Source organism: Bombina bombina, chromosome 5 (assembly GCF_027579735.1).
Source record: "Bombina bombina isolate aBomBom1 chromosome 5, aBomBom1.pri, whole genome shotgun sequence".
NCBI classification, from domain to species: domain Eukaryota; kingdom Metazoa; phylum Chordata; class Amphibia; order Anura; family Bombinatoridae; genus Bombina; species Bombina bombina.
The window spans coordinates 600,351,331-600,376,926 of record NC_069503.1 but is presented as its reverse complement, the minus strand read 5'-3'; the positions used below and the strand labels follow the sequence as shown (position 1 = coordinate 600,376,926).

General features: G+C 40.9%; 1 protein-coding gene across 1 annotated transcript in view; it reads right to left on the bottom strand.

Moving 5' to 3' along the window:
• The window catches only part of CUL1 (cullin 1), a 275,965-nt gene that overhangs the window by 77,556 nt on the left and 172,813 nt on the right, over window positions 1-25,596 (bottom strand). The window contains exons 15-17 of the mRNA XM_053715813.1: window positions 21,069-21,145; window positions 16,471-16,602; window positions 15,975-16,067 (exon numbers count right to left, since the gene is read on the bottom strand). Coding sequence (XP_053571788.1) covers window positions 15,975-16,067; window positions 16,471-16,602; window positions 21,069-21,145 — 302 coding nt within the window. The remainder of the gene's footprint in view (window positions 1-15,974; window positions 16,068-16,470; window positions 16,603-21,068; window positions 21,146-25,596) is intronic.

The following is a 25,596-nucleotide window of genomic DNA, read 5'->3' as shown; positions in this document are numbered from 1 at the left end:
CCAATTCGAGGAAGGCTTCCAATTGGAAACAGATTACTTAGGGGAGGGATTAGGTTTCTGTTCCTTATTTTGTCGAAAGGAACGAAAACGGTTAGAAGCTTTAGATTTACCCTTGGGTCTTTTATCCTGAGGCAAAAAAAAATCCCTTCCCCCCAGTGACAGTTGAAATTATTGAATCCAACTGAGAACCAAATAACTTATTACCTTGGAAAGAAAGAGATAGCAATCTGGACTTAGAAGTCATTTCAGCATTCCAAGATTTAAGCCACAAAGCTCTTCAAGCTAAAAAAGCTAAAGACATGGATTTAACATCAATTTTGATGATATCAAAAATGGCATCACAAATAAAATTATTAGCATGTTGAATCAAGTTAACAATGCTAGACAAATCATGATCCAATACTTGTTGCGCTAAAGTTTCCAACCAGAAAATTGAAGCAGCTGCAACATCAGCCAAAGAAATGCCAGGCCTGAGAAGATGACCTGAATATAAATAGGCTTTCCTTAGATAAGATTCAAGTTTCCTATCTAAAGGATCTTTAAAAGAAGTACTATCTTCCATAGGAATATTAGTACGTTTAGCAAGAGTAGAGATATCCCCATCAACTTTGGGGATCTTTTCCCAAAACTCTAAAGTAACTGCTGGCAAAGGATACAATTTTTCAAACCTTGAAGAAGGAATAAAAGTACCACCAGGCCTATTCCATTCCTTAGAAATCATATCAGAAATAGCATCAGAGAGGTAATGGAATATGAGAGTATATCGTTGATCTGAAAAACAGAATATATGCTTACCTGATAAATTTCATTCTCTTGTGATGTATCGAGTCCATGGATTCATCCATACTTGTGGGATATTCTCCTTCCCTACAGGAAGTGGCAAAGAGAGCACCCACAGCAGAGCTGTCTATATAGCTCCTCCCTTAGCTCCGCCCCCAGTCATTCGACCGAAGGCTAGGAAGAAAAAGGAGAAATTATAGGGTGCAGTCGTGACTGAAGTTTTTTAATTAAAAATATACTACCTGTCTTAAACAGACAGGGCGGGCAGTGGACTCGATACATCACAAGAGAAAGAAATTTATCAGGTAAGCATAAATTCTGTTTTCTCTTGTAAGATGTATCGAGTCCACGGATTCATCCATACTTGTGGGATACCAATACCAAAGCTTTAGGACACGGATGAAGGGAGGGCCGAAACAGGTACCTTAAACGGAAGGCACCACTGCTTGTAAAACCTTTCTCCCAAAAATAGCCTCCGAAGAAGCAAAAGTATCGAATTTGTAAAATTTGTAAAAAGTATGAAGCAAAGACCAAGTCGCTGCCTTACAAATCTGTTCAACAGAAGCCTCATTTTTAAAATCCCATCTGGAAGCCACTGCTCTAGTAGAATGAGCAGTAATTATTTCAGGAGGCTGCTGGCCAACAGTCTCAGAAGTCAAACAGATTATGCTTTTCAGCCAAAAGGAAAGAGAGATAGCCGTAGCCTTTTGACCTCTCCGTTTATCAGAATAAACAACAAACAATGAAGATGTTTGACGGAAATCTTTAGTTGCTTGTAAGTAGAACTTTAAAGCACGAACCACATCAAGATTGTGCAACAGACGTTCCTTCTTTGATGAAGGATTAGGACACAGAGAAGGAACAACAATCTCCTGATTGATATTCCTATTAGAAACAACCTTAGGAAGAAACCCAGATTTGGTACGCAAAACCACCTTATCTGCATGGAAAACTAGGTAAGGCGAGTCACACTGTAAAGCAGATAACTCAGAAACTCTTCGAGCCGAAGAGATAGCTACTAAAAACAAAACTTTCCAAGATAGAAGCTTAATATCTATGGAATGCATAGGTTCAAACGGAACCCCTTGAAGAACATTAAGAACCAAATTTAGGCTCCATGGTGGAGCAACAGGTTTAAATACAGGCTTGATCCTGACCAAGGCCTGACTAAACGCTTGAACGTCTGGGACATCTGCCAGACGTTTGTGTAAAAGAATAGACAAAGCAGATATTTGTCCTTTTAAGGAACTAGCTGATAATCCCTTCTCCAATCCTTCTTGGAGAAAGGACAAAAATTCTAGGAATCCTAATCTTACTCCATGAGTAACCCTTGGATTCCCACCAACAAAGATATCTGCGCCAAATCATATGATAGATTTTCCTGGTGAAAGGCTTTCTAGCCTGAATCAGGGTATCAATGACCGACTCAGAGAAACCACGCTTTGATAGAATCAGGCGTTCAATCTCCAAGCAGTCAGACGCAGAGAAATTAGATTTGAATGCTTGAATGGACCTTGGATTAGAAGGTCCTGCCTCATTGGCAGAGTCCACGGTGGAACAGATGACATGTCCACCAGGTCTGCATACCAAGTCCTGCGTGGCCACGCAGGCGCTATCAGAATCACCGAAGCTCTCTCCTGCTTGATTCTGGCAACCAGACGTGGGAGGAGAGGAAACGGTGGAAATACATAAGCCAGATTGAAGGACTAGGGCACATCTAGAGCATCTATCAGTACCGCCTGGGGATCCCGGGACCTGGACCCGTAACAAGGAAGTTTGGGACGCCATCAGATCCAATTCTGGTGTGCCCAATAGCTGCCCCATAGTTGGGCAAATACCTCCGGATGGAGCTCCCACTCCCCCGGATGAAAAGTCTGACGATTTAGGAAATCCGCCTCCCAGTTCTCTACCCCTGGGATATGGATTGCTGAGAGATGGCAGGAGTGATCCTCCGCTCATCGGATTATTTTGGCTACCTCCATCATCGCTAGAGAACTCCATGTTCCTCCTTGATGATTGATATAAGCTACAGTCGTGATGTTGTCCGACTGAAATCTGATGAATTTGGCCGCAGCTAGCTGAGGCCATGCCTAAAGCGCATTGAATATCGCTCTCAGTTCTAGAATGTTTATCGGGAAGAGAGATTCCTCCCGAGACCATAAGCCCTGTGCTTTCAGGGATTTCCAGACTGCACCCCTGCCTAGCAGGCTGGCATCTGTCGTTACTATGAGCCACTCTGGCCTGTGGAAACACATTCCCTGAGACAGGTGGTCCTGAGACAACCACCAGAGAAGAGAATCTCTAGTCTCTTGGTCCAGATGCAGTTGAGGAGATAAATCTGCATAATCCCCATTCCACTGTTTGAGCATGCATAGTTGCAGTGGTCTGAGGTGTAGGCGGGCATAAGGAACTATGTCCATTGCCGTTACCATGAGTCCGATTACCTCCATACACTGAGCCACTGATAGCCGAGGAATGGAATGAAGAGCTCGGCAAGTGATTAAAAGTTTTGATTTTCTGACCTCCGTCAGAAATATTTTCATTTTACCGAGTCTATCAGAGTCCCTAGGAAGGAAACTCTTGTGAGAGGGACGAGAGAACTCTTTTTTTTATGTTCACCTTCCATCCGTGAGATCTCAGAAAAGCCAACACGATGTCCGTGTGAGACTTGGCTAGCTGGAAAGTCGATGCCTAAATTAAGATGTCGTCTAGATAAGGCGCCACTGCTATACCCCGCGGTCTTAGAACCGCCAAAAGGGACCCTAGCACCTTTGTGAAAATTCTGGGAGCCGTGGCCAACCCGATAGGAAGGGCCACAAACTGGTAATGCCTGTCCAGAAAGGCGAATCTGAGGAATTGATGATGATCTCTGAATAGGGATGTGTAGATACGCATCCTTTAAATCCACAGTAGTCATATATTGACCTGCCTGGATCAGAGGAAGAATAGTCCGAATAGTCTCCATCTTGAAAGATGGTACTTTGAGGAATTTGCTTAGAATTTTGAGATCCAAGATCGGTCTGAAAGTTCCCTCTTTTTTGGGAACCACAAGCAGGTTGGAGTAAAAACCTAGCCCTTGTTCCGCTCTTGGAACTGGGCGGATCACTCCCATGGTATGTAGGTCTTCTACACAGAAATGTGAAATCTTCCCCGGTGGGGGGGGGGGGGGGGGGGGGGGGGAGTCTTTGAAGTCCAGAAGATATCCTTGGGACACAATTTCTAAAGCCCAGGAATCGTGAACATCTCTTACCCAAGCCTGAGCGAAGAGAGAGAGTCTGCCTCCTACTAGATCCGGTCCCGGATCGGGGGCTACCCCTTCATACCGTCTTAGAAGCAGCAGCAGGCTTCTTGGCCTATTTACCTTTGTTCCAAGCCTGGTTAGGTTTCCAGACTGACTTGGATTGGACAGAATTCCCCTCTTGCTTTGCTGCAGGGGAAGCTGAAGCGGGACCTTTGAAGTTCCGAAAGGAACGAAAATTATTTTGTTTGGTCCTCATCTTATTTGTTTTATCCTGAGGGAGGGCATGGCCTTTCCCTCCAGTGATGTCTGAAATAATTTCTTTCAGTGTAGGCCCGAATAGGGTCTTTCCTTTGAAAGGGATGTTCAACAACTTAGATTTTGATGACATCAGCAGAGCAGACCAGGACTTAAGCCATGAAGCCCTACGTGCTAAAATGGCAAAACCTGAATTCTTTGCCGCTAATTTAGCCATTTGGAAAGCAGCATCTGTAATGAAAGAATTAGCCAACTTAAGGGCTTTAATTCTATCCATAATATCCTCTAATGGAGTCTCCACCTGGAGAGCCTCTTCTAGAGCCTCAAACCAGAAAGCAGCTGCAGTAGTTAAAGGAACAATGCATGCAATAGGTTGGAGAAGAAAACCTTGATGAACAAAAATTTTCTTTAGGAGACCCTCTAATTTTTTTATCCATAGGATCTTTGAAAGCACAACTGTCTTCGATAGGTATAGTTGTACGCTTAGCAAGAGTAGAAATAGCTCCCTCCACCTTAGGAACAGTCTGCCACGAGTCCTGTATGGTGTCAGATATGGGAAACATTTTCTTAAAAACAGGAGGGGGAGCGAACGGAATACCTGGTCTATCCCACTCCTTAGTAACAATAGCCACAATCCTCTTAGGGACTGGAAAAACATCAGTGTAAACAGGAACCTCTAAGTATCTGTCCATTTTACACAATTTCTCTAGGACCACAATAGGGTCACAATCGTCTAGAGTAGCTAATACCTCCTTGAGCAATAAGCAGAGGTGTTCAAGCTTAAATTTGAAGGCCGTCATATCAGAATCTGTCTGAGGGAGCGTCTTTCCTGAATCAGAAATCTCTCCCTCAGATAACAAATCCCTTACCCCTACTTCAGAACATTGTGAGGGTATATCGGATACGGCTACTAAAGCGTCAGACGGCTCAGCATTTGTTCTTAACCAAGAGCTGTCACGCTTTCCTTGTAAACCAGGCAGTTTAGAGAAAACCTCTGTGAGGGTTTTATTCATAACTATGGCCATGTCTTGTAAAGTAAATTAATTTGACGCATTAGAGGTACTTTGCGTCACTTGTGCGGGCGTTACTGGTTGTGACACTTGGGGAGAGCTAGATGCTAAACCCTCATTTCCTTCTAACTGAGAATCATCTATTGCAATATTTTTAAGTGCTAAAATATGTGCTTTATAATTTATAGACATATTAGTGCAAGTGGGACACATTCTAAGAGGAAGTTCCCCAATGGCTTCTAAACACATAGAACAAGGATTTTCCTTGGTGTCAGACATGTTAAACAGGCTAGTAATGAAACAAACAAGCTTGGAAAACACTTTAATCAAAGAAAATAACACTTTAAACAAAAACGGTACTGTGCCTTTAAGAGAAAAAAAGCTGCACAAACTCTGCAAAACAGTGTAAAAAAGCAGTAAACAAAACAAAATTTTTACAGTAGCATCATAAAGCCTTAGTAACTTTGCACCACTATGCAAATAAACAATTAACCCCTTAATGTAAAAACCGGATTGAAAAAACTTAAAAACCGGTAAAATGACGTTCAGCACCTTGCCACAGCTCTGCTGTGGCACCTACCTGCCCTTTAGGAACGATTTGTGGGGGACAAAAATCTCTTTACAGCCCTCAAATACAGCAGGAATCTCTGGAGAAGTAGCTGGATGCTTCTGAGGTAAATAAACTGTGCAACTGAAAATAGGCCCCTCCCACCTCACTCGATGTTATGGGGCCTAAAAGAAACACCACAGAGTGTTTCTTAAACTAGCCATGTGGGTTAATAACCCTTAAACAAGCCACAAAGACCCCTTAAAGTCCCTCAAAAAACGTTATATTTGTAATTAAACCAAAACGTTTTTTCCTATTAGTGTCAACAGTAACTATGAGCCCTTTATGCAAGCTTGGATTCCTCTTTAATGAATACAGCTTACCTTTCCCTCATGGGGATATTGCCAGCCTTTTCTAGAAATAATACAGTCTGTCTAGAAAAAAATAGACTGAACATACTTTAATGCAGTTTAGCCTACAAACTGTTCCCCCAACTGAAGTTTTCCTGTACTCTTCAGCCCTTGTGAAAACAGCAGTGGATCTTAGTTACAAAATGCTAAGATCATCATCCTCCTTGCAGAAATCTTCATCCCTTTTCTGCCAGAGAGTAAATAGTACACACCGGTACCATTTAAAATAAACTTTTGCTTGAGAAAATAAAAACTAACATTTTTGTCACCACACTCACTTTACCCTTCCTAGCAGTTAAGCAGGCAAAGCGAATGACTGCGGGCGGAGCTAAGGGAGGAGCTATATAGACAGCTCTGCTGTGGGTGCTCTCTTTGCCACTTCCTGTAGGGAAGGAGAATATCCCACAAGTATGGATGAATCCGTGGACTCGATACATCTTACAAGAGAAAGGGAGGTAGGAGATGAATCTCTACGACCGATAACAGAGAACCTATGAAATAGATCTCCCGTGAGGAAAACCATTGCATTAAATAGGTGATACTCCCTTCACATCCCTCTGACATTCACTGTACTCAGAGGAATCAGGCTTCAAAATGCTGAGAAACGCATATCAACGTGGAAATCTTAGCACAAACTTACTTCACCACCTCCATAGGAGGCAAAGTTTGTAAAACTGAATTGTGGGTGTGGTGAGGGGTGTATTTATAGGCATTTTGAGGTTTGGGAAACTTTGCCCCTCCTGGTAGGATTGTATATCCCAAACGTCACTAGCTCATGGACTCTTGCCAATTACATGAAAGAAAACCTCCTGTAGGAAGAATAGGCGTGCCATGGAGAACTGCATGTAAAACAGGGTTAAAACCAGGTTGTGGAGTGAGGGTAGGCATCTCCTGGACAACTGAGTCCTGAGAGGTAGACAGCTCAGAAGGACTAAACTTATTAGAGGGGTTAGAACAGAGTTGTGCAGGGGGGCATACTAAGTTCTCCTCGCAAGCAGTTATTGGTAATAGTCACTGACGGTATAGAACCCTCTAGAGGGTTAACTTCAGAGTCCTCCATAGTTGGAGATTATTCCCACACAAGGATAAAAAGACCCAGAACAAACCAAATGGACTCCCCGTCGCTGTGAAAAGGAACCCTGCTGCAGACAGGATTGGATCGCTATTACTGAAGTAAATCGCACCCGATCACGTGGTACATAATTAGGAGCCACATCTGTTAAGAGAGAAAGCGCTCGGAAATAATAGGAGCTGCGCAGCGATAAAAGAGAAAGCAAAGAGGCTTTTCATATGAAAGTTCCAATGCTGCAGTTCTAGCAATCCCTTGAGCCTTAAATCACACCTGGTCCCTTTACAGGTGCTCTTGTAAGGAGCTTAAGTAGCACTAAATCCCCAAACTGTTCCCTCTTCTTATCTCCAAGTATAAGGAGAATTTTTTTTAAAAAAACAGTCCTATAGAGGTACTACGTGTCTGTCATATTATTAGCTTATGCCACCTCACTGTAATCAATTCTAACCTCTCTACACCTGTAACTGGATCATTGCTTCTGCTATAAAGCTCACCTTACAGCTTACTCCTACGCTTGGTATTCTGTTCTCATAGAGCTCCGTGTCAAGCCCCACCCTCTGCAGTTACTCTGACCTGTTTCGCTGGAAACTCAGCCTGACCTTCCATCTGCTGCCTCTACTCCTAGCAACATCCGGAATTGTAGCGGTGACGTCACACGCCAACGGAATCACTACGGCTGCAGCCGCATCTACCCGCTCTCTCTACACACAACACCCGTTTTCGTGCAGGTTTGCTCTATTTTGCCTTTATGTACATATGCATTATCTAAGACTTATTATGCGAACTTGAGATTTGTAGATCCGTAGCTGTGTCCTCCTTAAGTTTCTGCCACACTCAGCTTGAACTTATGATATCGTTTTCTGTTGCAATATTCATAAACCAGTCTAACCCAAAATCAGTTAACCTCTTAGAGTTTTACTTTGCTCTGTTGTCCTTACTATTATGTCTCTGCCTACTATTACCTGACAACAATATATGTTATATTACTTAACCTCATATGAGTTATTGGCAAAGATAACCATTTGTATATGAGCTTATATACAGGTGCACATCTGATTGCCATAGAAAAATATTGTAATCCTCCTGCGAAATATTAAGTTTCATATATGTTCAGCCTCAGCCATCCTGCAGGACTTTTACAGACATACATATTAGTAGTTAGGAAATGAGATCTGCAGTTGAGATCCTAATATTCATTATATTAACTATCTTTCACAGGGCATATATGATAGTGTCACACTGAACAAAAGGAGTCCAGTAGATCTTAGGGGAAGATAAACCCTACTAGGTACTATCCCATAAAAAATAAAATAGACTTGCCCTTCAGGATCGATGCTGTGGAACAGACCCAGCCTTTCACGGTGTGACAGTCTTATTGCAATGTTCTGACAGGGACCTGAGTGAGAAGGGGAAAACGGTGTAACTCATCAACACTGGTTCCCCTGGAGCTGTTAGATAAATAGTCTAGAGCCAATCACAGAAAAACTTTCCCTGTATCTCCAGACTAACTCTCATCAACACTCACAGAGATTTACATAACTACTTCAAGCTCCAGTCCTCTCTTGAAGGGAAAATACCCATTGAAGGACAATCTTCTTTCTTTTAACACTTTATCTGCCATCCTCCTCTAGTGACGAAAGGCAAAGAATGACTGGGGGAATAGGGGAAGTGGGAGGGATATTTATAGCCTTTTGCTGGGGTTTCTTTGCCTCCTCCTGGTAACCAGGTCTTGATATTCCCAAAAGTAAGGAAGTCTTGGACTTTCCCTGCCTTTGGGGAAAAAAAAACAATTTATGCTTACCTGATAACTTTATTTCTCTTGTAGTGTATCCAGTCCACGGATCATCCATTACTTGTGGGATATTCTCCTTCCCAACAGGAAGTTGCAAGAGGATCACCCACAGCAGAGTTGCTATATAGCTCCTCCCCTCACTGCCATATCCAGTCATTCGACCGAAACAAGCCGAGAAAGGAGAAACCATAGGGTGCAGTGGTGACTGTAGTTTAATTAAAATTTAGACCTGCCTGAAAAGGACAGCACGGGCCGTGGACTGGATACACTACAAGAGATATAAATTTATCAGGTAAGCAAAAATTATGTTTTCTCTTGTTAAGTGTATCCAGTCCACGGATCATCCATTACTTGTGGGATACCAATACCAAAGCTAAAGTACACGGATGATGGGAGGGACAAGGCAGGAACTTAAACTGAAGGAACCACTGCCTGTAGAACCTTTCTCCCAAAAACAGCCTCCGAAGAAGCAAAAGTATCAAATTTGCAAAATTTGGAAAAAGTATGAAGGGAAGACCAAGTTGCAGCCTTGCAAATCTGTTCAACAGAGGCCTCATTTTTAAAGGCCCAGGTGGAAGCCACAGCTCATAGAAGAAAGAGCTGTAATCCTTTCAGGAGGCTGCTGTCCAGCAGTGTCATAGGCTAAACGGATTATACTCCGAAGCCAAAAAGAAAGAGAGGTTGCCGAGGCCTTCTGACCTCTCCTCTGTCCAGAGTAAACAACAAACAGGTTAGATGTTTGGCGAAAATCTTTAGTAGCCTGTAAGTAAAACTTCAAGGCACGGACTACGTCTAGATTATGCAAAAGACGTTCCTTCTTTGAAGAAGGATTAGGACATAATGATGGAACAACAATCTCTTGATTGATATTCTTGTTAGAAACCACCTTAGGTAAAAACCCAGGTTTTGTACGCAGAAAATGAAAGATAAGATAAGTAGAATCACAATGTAAGGCAGATAACTCCGAGACTCTTCGAGCCGAGGAAATAGCCATCAGAAAAAGAACTTTCCATGAAAGAAGTTTGATATCAATAGAATGAAGCGGTTCAAAAGGAACCCCTTGAAGAACTTTAAGAACCAAGTTTAAGCTCCACGGAGGAGCAACAGGTTTAAACACAGGCTTAATTCTAACTAAAGCCTGACAAAATGCCTGAACGTCTGGAACTTCTGCCAGACGCTTGTGTAAAAGAATAGACAGAGCAGAAATCTGTCCCTTTAAAGAACTAGCTGATAATCCTTTGTCCAAACCCTCTTGGAGGAAGGACAATATCCTAGGAATCCTAACCCTACTCCATGAGTAATTCTTGGATTCACACCAATGAAGATATTTACGCCATATCTTGTGGTAAATTTTCCTGGTGACAGGCTTTCGTGCCTGTATTAAGGTATCAATTACTGACTCAGAGAAACCACGCTTTGATAGGATCAAGCGTTCAATCTCCATGCAGTCAGTCTCAGAGAAATTAGATTCGGATGATTGAAAGGACCTTGTATTAGAAGGTCTTGTCTCAGAGGCAGAGTCCATGGTGGAAAGGATGACATGTCCACTAGGTCTGCATACCAGGTCCTGCGTGGCCACGCAGGCGCTATCAATATCACCAATGCTCTTTCCTGTTTGATTTTGGCAATCAGACGAGGGAGCACAGGAAACGGTGGAAACACATAAGCCAGGTTGAAGAAACAAGGCGCTGCTAGAGCATCTATCAGTGCCGCTTCTGGGTCCCTGGACCTGGATCCGTAACAAGGAAGCTTGGTGTTCTGGCGAGACGCCATGAGATCCAATTCTGGTTTGCCCCAACGTAGAACCAATTGAGCAAACACCTCCGGATGGAGTTCCCATTCCCCGGATGAAAAGTCTGACGACTTAGAAAATCCACCTCCCAGTTCTCTACACCTGGGATATGGATCGCTGACAGGTGGCAAGAGTGAGTCTCTGCCCAGCGAATTATCTTGGAGACTTCTGACATCGCTAAGGAACTCCTGGTTCCCCCTTGATGGTTGATGTAAGCCACAGTCGTGATGTTGTCCGACTGAAATCTGATGAACCTCAGTGTTGCTAGCTGAGGCCAAGCCAGAAGAGCATTGAATATTGCTCTTAACTCCAGAATATTTATTGGGAGGAGTTTCTCCTCCTGAGTCCATGAACCCTGAGCCTTCAGGGAGTTCCAGACTGCACCCCAACCTAGAAGGCTGGCATCTGTTGTTACAATTGTCCAATCTGGTCTGCGAAAGGTCATACCCTTGGACAGATGGGCCCGAGATAACCACCAGAGAAGAGAATCTCTGGTTTCCTGATCCAGATTTAGTAGAGGGGACAAATCTGTGTAATCCCCATTCCACTGACTGAGCATGCATAATTGCAGCGGTCTGAGATGCAGGCGCGCGAATAGCACTATGTCCATCGCCGCTACCATTAAGCCGATTACTTCCATGCACTGAGCCACCGTGGGGCGCGGAATGGAGTGAAGAACACGGCAAGCATTTAGAAGTTTTGATAACCTGGACTCCGTCAGGTAAATTTTCATTTCTACAGAATCTATTAGAGTCCCTAGGAAGGAAACCCTCGTGAGAGGAGATAGAGAACTCTTTTCTTCGTTCACTTTCCACCCATGCGACCTCAGGAATGCCAGAACTATCTCTGTATGAGATTTGGCAATTTGAAAGCTTGACGCCTGTATCAGGATATTGTTTCAGGTAAGGAGCCACCGCTATGCCTCGCGGTCTTAGGACCTCCAGAAGTGAGCCCAGAACCTTTGTAAAAATTATTGGGGCTGTAGCCAACCCGAATGGAAGAGCTACAAATTGGTAATGCCTGTCTAGAAAGGCAAACCTCAGGAACTGATGATGATTCTTGTGAATCGGAATGTGAAGGTAGGCATCCTTTAAGTCCACTGTGGTCATGTACTGACCCTCTTGGATCATGATGACGGAACTCTGAGGAATTTGTTTAGGATCTTTAAATCCAAAATTGGTCTGAAGGTTCCCTCTTTTTTGGGAACCACAGATTTGAATAAAACCCCTGTCCTTGTTCCGTCCGCGGAACTGGATGGATCACTCCCATTACAAGGAGATCTTGTACGCAGCTTAGGAATGCCTCTTTCTTTATCTGGTTTGCAGATAATCTTGAAAGGTGAAATCTCCCTTGTGGAGGAGAAGCTTTGAAGTCCAGAAGATATCCCTGAGATATGATCTCCAGCGCCCAGGGATCCTGAACATCTCTTGCCCACGCCTGGGCGAAGAGAGATAGTCTGCCCCCTACTAGATCCGTTGTCGGATAGGGAGCCGCTCCTTCATGCTGTCTTAGAGGCAGCAGAAGGCTTTCTGGCCTGCTTGCCCTTGTTCCAGGACTGGTTAGGTTTCCAGGCCTGCTTGGATTGAGCAAAAGTTCCTTCTTGTTTTGAAGCAGAGGAAGTTGATGCTGCACCTGCCTTGAAATTTCGAAAGGCACGAAAATTAGACTGTTTGGCCTTTGATTTGGCCCTGTCCTGAAGAAGGGTATGACCCTTACCTCCAGTAATGTCAGCAATAATTTCTTTCAAACCAGGCCCGAATAAGGTCTGCCCCTTGAAAGGAATGTTGAATAATTTAGACTTTGAAGTCACATCAGCTGACCAGGATTTGAGCCATAGCGCCCTACGCGCCTGGATGGCGAATCCGGAATTCTTAGCCGTTAGTTTAGTCAAATGAACAATGGCATCAGAAACAAATGAGTTAGCTAGCTTAAGAGTTCTAAGCTTGTCAACAATTTCAGTCAATGGAGCTGTATGGATGGCCTCTTCCAGGGCCTCAAACCAGAATGCCGCCGCAGCAGTGACAGGCGCAATGCATGCAAGGGGCTGTAAAATAAAACCTTGCTGAATAAACATTTTCTTAAGGTAACCCTCTAATTTTTTATCCATTGGATCTGAAAAAGCACAACTGTCCTCAACCGGGATAGTGGTACGCTTTGCTAAAGTAGAAACTGCTCCCTCCACCTTAGGGACAGTCTGCCATAAGTCCCGTGTAGTGGCATCTATTGGAAACATTTTTCTAAATATAGGAGGTGGGGAAAAGGGCACACCGGGCCTATCCCACTCCTTACTAATAATTTCTGTAAGCCTTTTAGGTATTGGAAAAACATCAGTACTCATCGGCACTGCATAGTATTTATCTAGCCTACACAATTTCTCTGGCACTGCAATTGTGTCACAGTCATTCAGAGCAGCTAATACCTCCCCAAGCAATACACGGAGGTTCTCAAGCATAAATTTAAAATTAGAAATCTCTGAATCAGGTCTCCCCGATTCAGAGACGTCACCCACAGACTGAAGCTCTCCGTCCTCAGGTTCTGCATATTGTGACGCAGTATCAGACATGGCTCTTACAGCATCTATGCGCTCTGTATCTCGTCTAACCCCAGAGCTATCGCGCTTGCCTCTCAATTCAGGCAATCTGGATAATACCTCTGACAGGGTATTATTCATGATTGCAGCCATGTCCTGCAAAGTAATCGCTATGGGCGTCCCTGATGTACTTGGCGCCATATTAGCGTGCGTCCCTTGAGCGGGAGGCGAAGGGTCCGACACGTGGGGCGAGTTAGTCGGCATAACTTCCCCCTCGACAGACCGCTCTGGTGACAATTCTTTTATAGATAAAGACTGATCTTTACTGTTTAAGGTGAAATCAATACATTTAGTACACATTCTCCTATGGGGCTCCCACCATGGCTTTTAAACATAATGAACAAGTATCCTCTGTTTCAGACATGTTTGTACAGACTAGCAATGAGACCAACAAGCTTGGAAAACACTTTAAAGCAAGTTAACAAGTAATATAAAAAACGTTACTGTGCCTTTTGACAAAATTTGAAATAACAGTGAAAAAAGGCAGTTACACTAACAAAATTTTTACAGTGTATGTAACAAGTCAGCAGAGCATTGCACCCACTTGCAAATGGATGATTAACCCCTTAATAACAAAAACAGAATAATAAATGACAAAAACGTTTTTTAAAACAGTCACAACAACTGCCACAGTCTACTGTGATTGTTACCCTCCTCAAACACGACTTTGAAGCCTTTTGAGCCCTTCAGAGATGTCCTGTATCATGCAGAGGGAAGCTGAATGTCTCTGTCAGTATTTTTATCTGCACAGAAAAGCACTAAAATAGGCCCTTCCCACTCATATTGCAACAGTGTAAAGCCTCAGGAAACTGTCTTTAGGCAAAAATCAAACCAGCCATGTGGAAAAAAACTAGGCCCCAATAAGTTTTGTCACCAAACATATATAAAAACGATTAACATGCCAGCAAACGTTTTATATTACACTTTTATAAGAGTATGTATCTCTGTTAATAAGCCTGATACCAGTAGCTATCACTGCATTTAAGGCTTAACTTACATTAATCCGGTATCAGCAGCATTTTTCTAGCAAATTCCATCCCTAGAAATATATTAACTGCACATACCTTATTGCAGGAAAACCTGCACGCCATTCCCCCTCTGAAGTTACCTCACTCCTCAGAATATGTGAGAAAGGCAGTGGATCTTAGTTACTTCTGCTAAGATCATAGAAATCACAGGCAGATTCTTCTTCTAATGCTGCCTGAGATGAAACAGTACACTCCGGTACCATTTAAAAATAAACTTTTGATTGAAGTTAAAAAACTAACTATAATACACCACTTTCCTCTTACTACGTCCATCTTTGTTGAGAGTTGCAAGAGAATGACTGGGTATGGCAGTGAGGGGAGGAGCTATATAGCAGCTCTGCTGTGGGTGATCCTCTTGCAACTTCCTGTTGGGAAGGAGAATATCCCACAAGTAATGGATGATCCATGGACTGGATACACTTAACAAGAGAAAAAAAGTTCTACATAACCTTAAAAATGAACATAAGCAGATTGAAATAATTTATTTATAAATGTTGTAGGTTATTTTCAACTGGTACTGAAAACAAATCTATGTTCATCTGTGTGTGCGCAACATCATAATATCTCTGGACATATTGCTTGTTTTTTCATCAAAGCTTAGAACACACTACCCCAAATGAATCTATTTCCTTGCCAGTTTATGAAGATAAGTAAAGTGGATGTAACTGTACCTTTGCCTTAAAATCCTTATATGGCCACACTAAAAGATGTCAAATTTTCTGTTTTGTTTTTTTAAACTAAAAATACTGATACCAATGTACTTTTAGGGTTTGTAGCAAATCCCCAAAGCCCAAGAAAAGTGGTGACAATTGTTGTTTATCTGATCAAAAGCTATAAGCATCTGGAGATCAGTGTATAATGCTCATTTAAAACATTTTAAGGATATATTCCAATTCTAAAAACTAGGGAGTACAATGGTACTAAATGTACAAAACAAAATGTATACTTAAAAGGATTGTAAAGTTGAATGATTTAAAGCCCAGTATTTAAAAATAATCTTAAAAACAGGGGCACTTTAAGTCATTAAAAACTTTACAAAGACGCTTCTCTTTTTAAAATATAATTTTGTTATGGTAAACATACTGCCCGCATCTCTTTCTGTATTGAGCATATCGATGACTAATCCGGCTTCCTCCAAACATTGCATGAGGAAGCCGGATATGTCATTGAAATGCTCAATACAGAAGGAAATGCAAGCGGAGGTTAGGGAGTATTTTTACCTAACAAAATGGTAAGTATTTAAAAAAAAAGAAGCGTCTTTGTAAAGTTTAATGACTTAAAGTGCCCCTGTTTTTAAGATTATTTTTAAATAATGTGCTTAAAGTCATTAAACTATAAAATCATTTTAAAAAAACAATATTTCAATAATTCACCTTGGCATAATGCTAATTTTAACCTAAATTATGGCTGCAGGTTCAGATAATCCAGTGACAGGGGGCTAACTAAACAACTCACTGTACCATTTTTATCTGTGTGCTGTCTGTCAGTTGCTGTACAGTGTAGGCATCTTCTGTGTTATACTGCAACAAGATCGCCATCTGGAATGTAGATGCCTGGAAAAGATTAAATTGCCCCCCTCTTTAAATTACTACAATTATTCAACAAGCATTGCAATATATACTCCAACATATTTACTGCATACACTTAAAGACTTGAGATTACTCTTTCTTTTTAAATACAATATTCCTTGTAAAACAATACTGGGTTTATTTATATTAGCCATAAATGAACTTTCTTTAAAAGCTTTTCCTCAAGTGTTTAAGTTTTTTTTACCCTTTGAAGATCAAAAATGTAGCTATTATGGGTTAGCATGAATGTACATAGATGTTGGAAAAATAAAATATAATTTAGCATTTTATAATAGAGTTAATGATTAGGTGTGATGTTTTTAAAATGCAAATATAATTGGCCTTAAGGTTCCTTTAACTACTATTGCTTCAGAACTTTGCGGCTCACCTGTAAGGTGTATCTGTTTTTAAAACAATTGGTGACCAACTCTCCTTTGGATAACTGATATAACCAGGTTAGTTTCCTTCCACTGTGTCGGCTGGCATAAAAGGCTGTAAATCTCTGGTAGCTGCGTTCCAACTGTAACAACAAATACCAATCATTCCGTGGATATTAACCTCATTCTATTTAAAAGGCTGCATATATTTGACAGTAAATTACTATATTTATTTTCCTACTGATGTTTATGATAACATTGTACTAAAATGTTTAACAAACCTAGGTTGCTTTTGTTTCAGTCTATTTGAAATGAAATTATTGAAAATCACAACAATCTAGTGTTAACTTTAAAGGGACAGTAAACCTAAAAAATAATGTTATATAATTCTGCACATAGTGCAGAATTATATAACATTATATTAGTGTTATCGTTATTAACCCTTTTATTCCCTTTGAATTTTTTTAAAATATGTCCGTTTTTCAGACCCACTCTCTGTACTCTTCTGAGCCGGGTCTTTTTTTATTACACATCGCATCGGGCCAGCTGTATAGTCACAGCCCAGCCCGACCGCGCCGTAACACCAATTGCAGCTCACTTCTGCTGTCAGACAGAGCAGGAGCGAGCTGCACTTAGTGTTATGGCGCGGCCGGGCCGGGCTGTGACTATACAGCTGGCCCGATGCGCTGTGTAATAAAAAAAGACCCGCTCAGAAGAGTACAGAGAGCGGGTCTGAAAAACGGACATATTTTAAAAAAATTCAAAGGGAATAAAAGGGTTTATAACGATAACACTAATATAATGTTATATAATTCTGCACTATGTGCAGAATTATAACATTATTTTTTAGGTTTACTGACACTTTAAGCTTAATAGTACACGTTTTTGCCTTTTATATAGAGGGGGAAAAATATATAACATTAGTGCTACTTAAAATATTGGAAACGATTTAATGGAACCATGGAAATATTAAGTATAACCAACAAAATCAATCTCAATATGAAGCACATAAATCAATTCCCTTATAGCCTTTCCAGATGCACTTAAAGGGACATAATACTCATATGCTAAATCACTTGAAACTGATGCAGTATAACTGTAAAAAGTTGACAGGAAAATATCACCTGAGCATCTCTATGTAAAAAAGGAAGATATTTTACCTCACAATCTCCTCAGCTCAGCAGAGTTAGTTCTGTGTAAAAAGTTATACTTCACCTGCTCCCAGCTGCAGGTAAAAAAAAAATAAAAAATGAAGAAATCAACAGCAGCCAATCAGCATCAGCAGTGCTGAGGTCATGAACTCTTACTGTGATTTCATGAGATTTGACTTAACTCTCATAAAATTTCATAGTAAGCTTCCTTTACCTGATTGGTGAAATAATATGAGAGTTCACGAGGCTCATCCTTTCAGCTGTCCCAGGACAGACACACTAAAATGCTGCTTAGAAATCCTTTACAATGGGAGGTAGCTACTGAGGAACTTTTGAGGTAAAATATCTTTCTTTTTTACATAGAGATGTTCAGGAGATATTTTCTAGTCAGCTTTTTACAGCTAAGCTGCATCACTTTCAAGCGTTTAAACATTTGGGTATTATGGCCCTTTAAAGGGACAGTCTAGTCAAAATAAAAAACTTTCATGATTCAAATAGGGCATTCCATTTGAAACAACATTCCAATTTATTTTTATCATCAAATTTGCTTTGTTCTCTTGTTATTTGTGGAAAGTTAAACCTAGGTAGGCTCATATGCCAATTTCTAAGGCCGCCTCTTATCTCACTGCATTTTTACAGTTTTTCACAGCTAGACAGCGCTAGTTCATGTGTTCTATACAGATAACTGTGGAGTTATTTATGAGTTAGCACTGATTGGTTAAAGAAATAAAACAAGGTGGCAGTCTGCAGAGACTTAGATACAAGGTAATCACAGAGGTAAAAAGTGTATTAATATAATTGTGCTGGTTATGCAAAACTGGAGAATGAGCAATAGAGAATCCCTTTATCTTTTTAAACAATAAAAGTTCTGGTTTAGACTATCCCTTTAAGTCAATTCATTATGTAAGGAAGTTTAAATGGATAACGTCACAGGCAGCTGGTTTAAATGGTATAAAACTTGAAACTTACAAAGGAAATGAAGCATGTAACATGGTAATTGAAGAACAATAAGTCTTCCTCTAACCCTTCAGTACTAATACAATGTAAAATGCATTCATTCCTGCAGAGGCGTAACTAAAAACCACAGGGCCCAGGTGCAAGAATCTAAGAAGGACCCCCCCCCCCCAAAAAAAAAAAAAAGTGAATTTGAAATTTGAAATTTGTATATATATATATATATATATATATATATATATATATATATATATATATATATATATATATATAAAAAATTTTTTAACATTTAACACAGAAAAAAAAAATGTGAATCAGATTACATGTCTGCAAAAGGAGGTACCCTGTGCCCACAGTCTGTGAGATGGTCTGACCCCCTATTACTGTATACAGGGAGTGCAGAATTATTAGGCAAGTTGTATTTTTGAGGATTAATTTTATTATTGAACAACAACCATGTTCTCAATGAACCCAAAAAACTCATTAATATCAAAGCTGAATAGTTTTGGAAGTAGTTTTTAGTTTGTTTTTAGTTATAGCTATTTTAGGGGGATATCTGTGTGTGCAGGTGACTATTACTGTGCATAATTATTAGGCAACTTAACAAAAAACAAATATATACCCATTTCAATTATTTATTTTTACCAGTGAAACCAATATAACATCTCAACATTCACAAATATACATTTCTGACATTCAAAAACAAAACAAAAACAAATCAGTGACCAATATAGCCACCTTTCTTTGCAAGGACACTCAAAAGCCTGCCATCCATGGATTCTGTCAGTGTTTTGATCTGTTCACCATCAACATTGCGTGCAGCAGCAACCACAGCCTCCCAGACACTGTTCAGAGAGGTGTACTGTTTTCCCTCCTTGTAAATCTCACATTTGATGATGGACCACAGGTTCTCAATGGGGTTCAGATCAGGTGAACAAGGAGGCCATGTCATTAGATTTTCTTCTTTTATACCCTTTCTTGCCAGCCACGCTGTGGAGTACTTGGACGCGTGTGATGGAGCATTGTCCTGCACGAAAATCATGTTTTTCTTGAAGGATGCAGACTTCTTCCTGTACCACTGCTTGAAGAAGGTGTCTTCCAGAAACTGGCAGTAGGACTGGGAGTTGAGCTTGACTCCATCCTCAACCCGAAAAGGCCCCACAAGCTCATCTTTGATGATACCAGCCCAAACCAGTACTCCACCTCCACCTTGCTGGCGTCTGAGTCGGACTGAAGCTCTCTGCCCTTTACCAATCCAGCCACGGGCCCATCCATCTGGCCCATCAAGACTCACTCATTTCATCAGTCCATAAAACCTTAGAAAAATCAGTCTTGAGATATTTCTTGGCCCAGGCTTTGCCTTTTCTGCTTGTGTGTCTTGTTCAGTGGTGGTCGTCTTTCAGCCTTTCTTACCTTGGCCATGTCTCTGAGTATTGCACACCTTGTGCTTTTGGGCACTCCAGTGATGTTGCAGCTCTGAAATATGGCCAAACTGGTGGCAAGTGGCATCTTCACGCTTGACTTTTCTCAGTTCATGGGCAGTTATTTTGCGCCTTGGTTTTTCCACACACTTCTTGCGACCCTGTTGACTATTTTGAATGAAACGCTTGATTGTTCGATGATCACGCTTCAGAAGCTTTGCAATTTTAAGAGTGCTGCATCCCTCTGCAAGATATCTCACTATTTTTGACTTTTCTGAGCCTGTCAAGTCCTTCTTTTGACCCATTTTGCCAAAAGGAAAGGAAGTTGCCTAATCATTATGCACACCTGATATAGGGTGTTGATGTCATTAGACCACACCCCTTCTCATTACAGAGATGCACATCACCTAATATGCTTAATTGGTAGTAGGCTTTCGAGCCTATACAGCTTGGAGTAAGACAACATGCATAAAGAGGATGATGTGGTCAAAATACTCATTTGCCTAATAATTCTGCACTCCCTGTATAGTGACACTGTTTAACCCACCAGTACTGTATATAGTCAGTGACACAGTCTGTAATCTGCCGGTGAGATGGCTGGCCTGACCCTACCTGCCCCAGTACTTTATAAAGTGACCACAGATTTCTGTGACATGGTCCAGCCCCCCCATACTGTATATAGTGGTACTGTATAGTGACACTGTTTACCCCCTTCCTCCATACTGTAGTAAAAAGGTCTGTAATTTGCTGGTTCCACAAACATACACACACATGCATGCATGCATAAATACACACACATACATACATACACACAAACACCAATGGGTAAAACAGAAAGACTAACCCCTAGTGATATCAGTGCAGGCAGTGGCAGGTCAACGTTTTTCATAAAAAAAATATATATATTTTTTTAAGCTGGTCCTCCACCCTTGGGGGCCCAGTCGCAATTGCGACCTCTGCACCCCTGTAGTTTCGCCCCTGCATTCTTGCATGTTATGCCACCAGCCTTCTTGCATTCCTTGATTTCAAACCGTACAAGAATCCAGTAATAGTTAAGATGTTAAAATGCATAATGTGACTCACCTCAGAGGGTAAAGCAAATGTGCAGAACTGCTGAAAAGGCCAAGATCCAGAGCTGAGAACCTGTATACTGAAGTCCACTGTACAGAAACAGAGGGAATACAATTAAGCACCAGAGAAGTCATTACAATATGCTATAAGGTAAAATAAAGAAGGTGAAACACCTCTTGTTTTGCAAATTTAAATGGATAGAAAAGTGAAATGTGTACGGTTGTATTTCACTTTTAAATAGAAGCATTTCTGCAATATAATTCTATTAGCAAAATGCATTGTGTAAACATTATTAGTGTTTGTGAGCGGCATACGCACATATGCTGGGAGGGCACCTGCATTCAAACCCCACACCTTCCAGAGAGCTGGCAGTGGTGTTTATTACCACAGTGAAGATTTAATTTGTGTCATACAAATCAATGCTGTGTTTTTGGGAAGGTGTGGTCTTTGAATGCTGGTGCATGGGCCTTCACAGCATATGTGCACATGCTACTTAAAAGTAATTTAAAAATTCACTTTTGCTAATGGAAGCATAATGCAAAACTACTTCTATTAAAAAAAAAAAAAACATGTATTAGCAAAAATGCTTTTAATAAATGCTATAGCTGTTTCAAATGGGTATTTAAGTATGCACCGTGCACCAACATTTTAAACACAGCACTTGCTCAGAGAGGCTAAGGTGCTTGTACCATCTGGTAATGACTCAATGTGTTAATTGCTGACAGGAACCAAGCCCCACTGGTGCTCTGAGCAACCACTGTGCTTAAAATACTGGTGCACTGAGAATCTCTAGCAATGCTTCACATCCACGTGCAGAGAAAAATGTTAACACTAAAACAGTCATAACGTTTAATAGAAGCATTTTTGCCAATACATCTTTATTGCAAATATCTTTATATGCGAAGATGTAATTCCTCTATGTGCATTTAAATTTTGGCCAGAATATCCCTTTAATATTTCTAAAACAATACAGATTATTATTTCTGGAATCAAAGGCCAAAAGATTATGTAATGGCAGATTATTTTTTTTAGCAATAGATTTTAATACAGATTCCAATCCTGAGCATTTGTTATAATGTGTAGAAATGATTATGTGCCAGAAAGCTGACAGGGCAGGGCAACACATAATTCATATAGAAAAAAAGAAAATGTTTTAGTTTTATTTCTAGACAGTTTTTACTACTGTATTAAAAAGGTACATGAAAGTCATGATTCAGATAAAGTGTGCATTGGTATTCCCAGGTACTTTTCAATGGGCACACAACCAGGCAGATTAAAGTGACTACCCGGCTAACATATAAGCCAATAATTAAGCTAAAATTAGCTAATATTAAAAAAAATTCAATGTTTGTTGCACAAATTATTACATCAACTTATTAATTATGCAAGTAATTTTTGTTTTGGATACTTTCTGAAAGATTTATAAAATAAAGAGAACATTTTTGAATTTTTCAAATTTTTACATTGCCCTCACCCGACTACATAACTATGCCACCTGGCTCGCAAACATTTCTGTGGAGTGTAATCTTAATCAATGTATTCCTTTTACCAAATTCCCTTTGTTCCATTGCTGTGGTTTATTGAGGAGCATATTCCAAAAAGTGATAATGGCAGCACAGCAAAAAGTTCCAATTTCAAAATGTTTCAGAACATCTCCATAAAACAAAAAAGCAATGACTTTTCGGGTGTTAACCTTTAATCATGTTGTGTGCTGCCATTATCACTTTTTGGAATATACTCTGAGTACAATGGTGTGGGGTCCCATATGGCGTTTGCACCCCTTATATACACAGGTGCTGGATAACAACGTCTATTGAGGAGCATGTATGTTTCTTGAACACTATATGGAAAAAGTGTATGCAATACTCACCAAGGTAAGTCATGTTTAAAACAAGTTTACAATCACTGCTGCCATGCAGCGCTCAGGACGGATGTGCAACTCCTGAACCTACCTAGGTCTGCTCTTCAGTAAGTGACACCAAAAGAACAAAGTGACTGCCATAATGCCTCACTTATTTGCAATATATGATGTTATAAATAATAAAAAAACAGTCAACTGAAGAAAATAGTGTTCAAAGGGTGGTTTAAAATGCCAGTTAGGAACCTCTTCCTGTTCAGTCTCAGAAGCACAATTCTGCCTCTATGTTCTTTATACTTACAAATTACTGCTCTACAGAGGACTCAGTACAGTGACTTCTATGAAACCTATTGCATGCTTGCTTGTTGCCTATTAGATAAGCTTTGAGCATTATTTTCTGTTCATGACCCATCCTAACAACACAAACGTGTGCACTTGCAATACTGTGCGTAGGCCTGAGTGAGATTCCTGCTACTGATGGCTTGTGTGCATGAGCAGTTTTTACACACATATATGCATATGACACTGCTCACTGAAACATAAAAATAAATCTAAGGAGGGCTATGGCAATGAAGTACATTTGAAAGTTAAACAAACAAATGTAGAAAGAAAAACAAAATGTATGCTTACCTGATAAATGTATTTATTTCCAGGCATGGAGAGTCCACAATTGCATTCCAATTACTAGTGGGATATTCAACTCCTGGCCAGCAGGAGGCGGCAAAGAGCACCCCAGCAGAGCTGTTAAGTGTCACTTCCCTTACACATAACCCCCAATCATTCGGCCAAAGGGAAATGGAAAAAGAATATGACACAAGGGTATAGAGGTGCCTGAGGTTTGAACAAAAACACTGCCATCTTAAATTTAAATAAGGACGGGTCGTGGACTCTCCATGCCTGGAAATAAATACATTTATCAGGTAAGCATACATTTTGTTTTCTTTCCTATGGCATGGAGAGTCCACGATTTCATTCCAATTACTAGTGGGAACCAATACCCAAGCTAGAGTACACAGAATGAAAGGGAGGGAGAACAAGAGAGGCAGACGTAAACAGAAGGCACCACCGCTTGAAGAACTTTTCTCCCATAGGAAGCCTCAGCCGAGGCAAAAGTATCAAATTTGTAGAATTTGGAAAAGGTATGCAAAGAGGACCATGTGGCCGCCTTGCAAATTTGTTCCACAGAGGCTTCATTTTGAAAGCCCAGGAAGAGGAGACAGCCCTAGTGGAATGAGCCGTAATTCTCAACCAGAGAGAAAGTAGAAGAAGTGAGCTTCTGACCTTTAAGCTTACCAGAAAAAACAACGAACAAGGCAGAAGATTGCCAAAAATCTTTAGCTGCTTGAAGGTAAAATTTTAGAGCACGCACAATATCCAGGTTATGCAAAAGACGTTCCTTCTAGGAAGAAGGATTGGGACAAAGAGAAGGAACAACAATTTTCTGATTAATATTGCGATCCGACACTACTTTAGGAAGAAATCTCAGCTTAGTACGAAGGACCGCCTTATCCGCATGAAAAATAAGGTAAGATGAAATCACACTGCAGAGCCGAAAGCTCGAAAACACTGCAAGCAGAAGAAATAGCAAGAAGAAACAAAACCCTCCAAGATAATTTAATATTAACAGAATGCATCGGCTCAAATGGAGCCTGCTGCAAAATGTAAGAACAAGATTAAGGCTCCAAGGAGGAGCAACTGGTTTAAACACAGACCTGATTCAGACTAGGGCCTGACAAAGATTGGACATCCGGTAGATCTGCCAGCCGTTTGTGAAAAAGAATACAGTGCAGAAATCTGACCCTTCAGAGTACTGATTGACAAACCTTTCTCCAGGCCATCCTGAAGAAAAAAGACAGAATGTGATGAACCCTCACCCGACTCCTATAGAAACCCTTCGACTTGCACCAATAAAAAGGTATTTACGCCATACCTTATGGTAAATCCTGCGAGTAACAGGCTTACAAGCCTGAAGCATAGCATCAATGACCTTCTCAGAGAAGCCATGCCTAGCCAAAACTAGGTGTTCAATCTCCAAGCAGTCAGTTTCAGATAATTTAGATTTTGGTGGAGGAAAAGACCCTGAAGTTGAAGGTCCTTCCTCAGAGGTAACCTCCAAGAAGGGTTGAGATTACATCTTTAAAGGGAGAGTAAACCTTAAAAATAATGTTATATAATTCTGCACATAGTGCAGAATTATATAACATTATTTAAGTGCTATAGTTCTAAAACCCTTTTTTCTCTTTTAATATGTAAAAATTACGGCGCTTTTACAGACCTGCTCTCTGCTGAGCGGGTCTGTAATATTTAGTCAGCGCATCGGGCCAGCTGTATAGTCACAGCCCGGCCCGACCGCGCCATAAGACTAAGTGCAGCTCGCTCCTGTGACAGGAGCGAGCTGCACTTAGTGCTATGGCGCGGTCGGGCCAGGCAGGAGCTTTCAGAATCACAGACGCTCTCTCCTGCTTGATACGAGCAATGACTCATGGAAGGAGAGCAAACAGAGGAAACAGGTATGCTAGACCGAAGTTCCAAGGAACCGCCAGAGCATCTATTAGAACAGCTTGTGGGTCTCTTGAACCGTACTTTAGAAGCTTAACGTTTTGATGCAACGCCATAAAGTCCACCTCCGGAACCCTCCACCTTAGGGATATCATTGAGAATACCTCTGGATTCAGAGCCCAC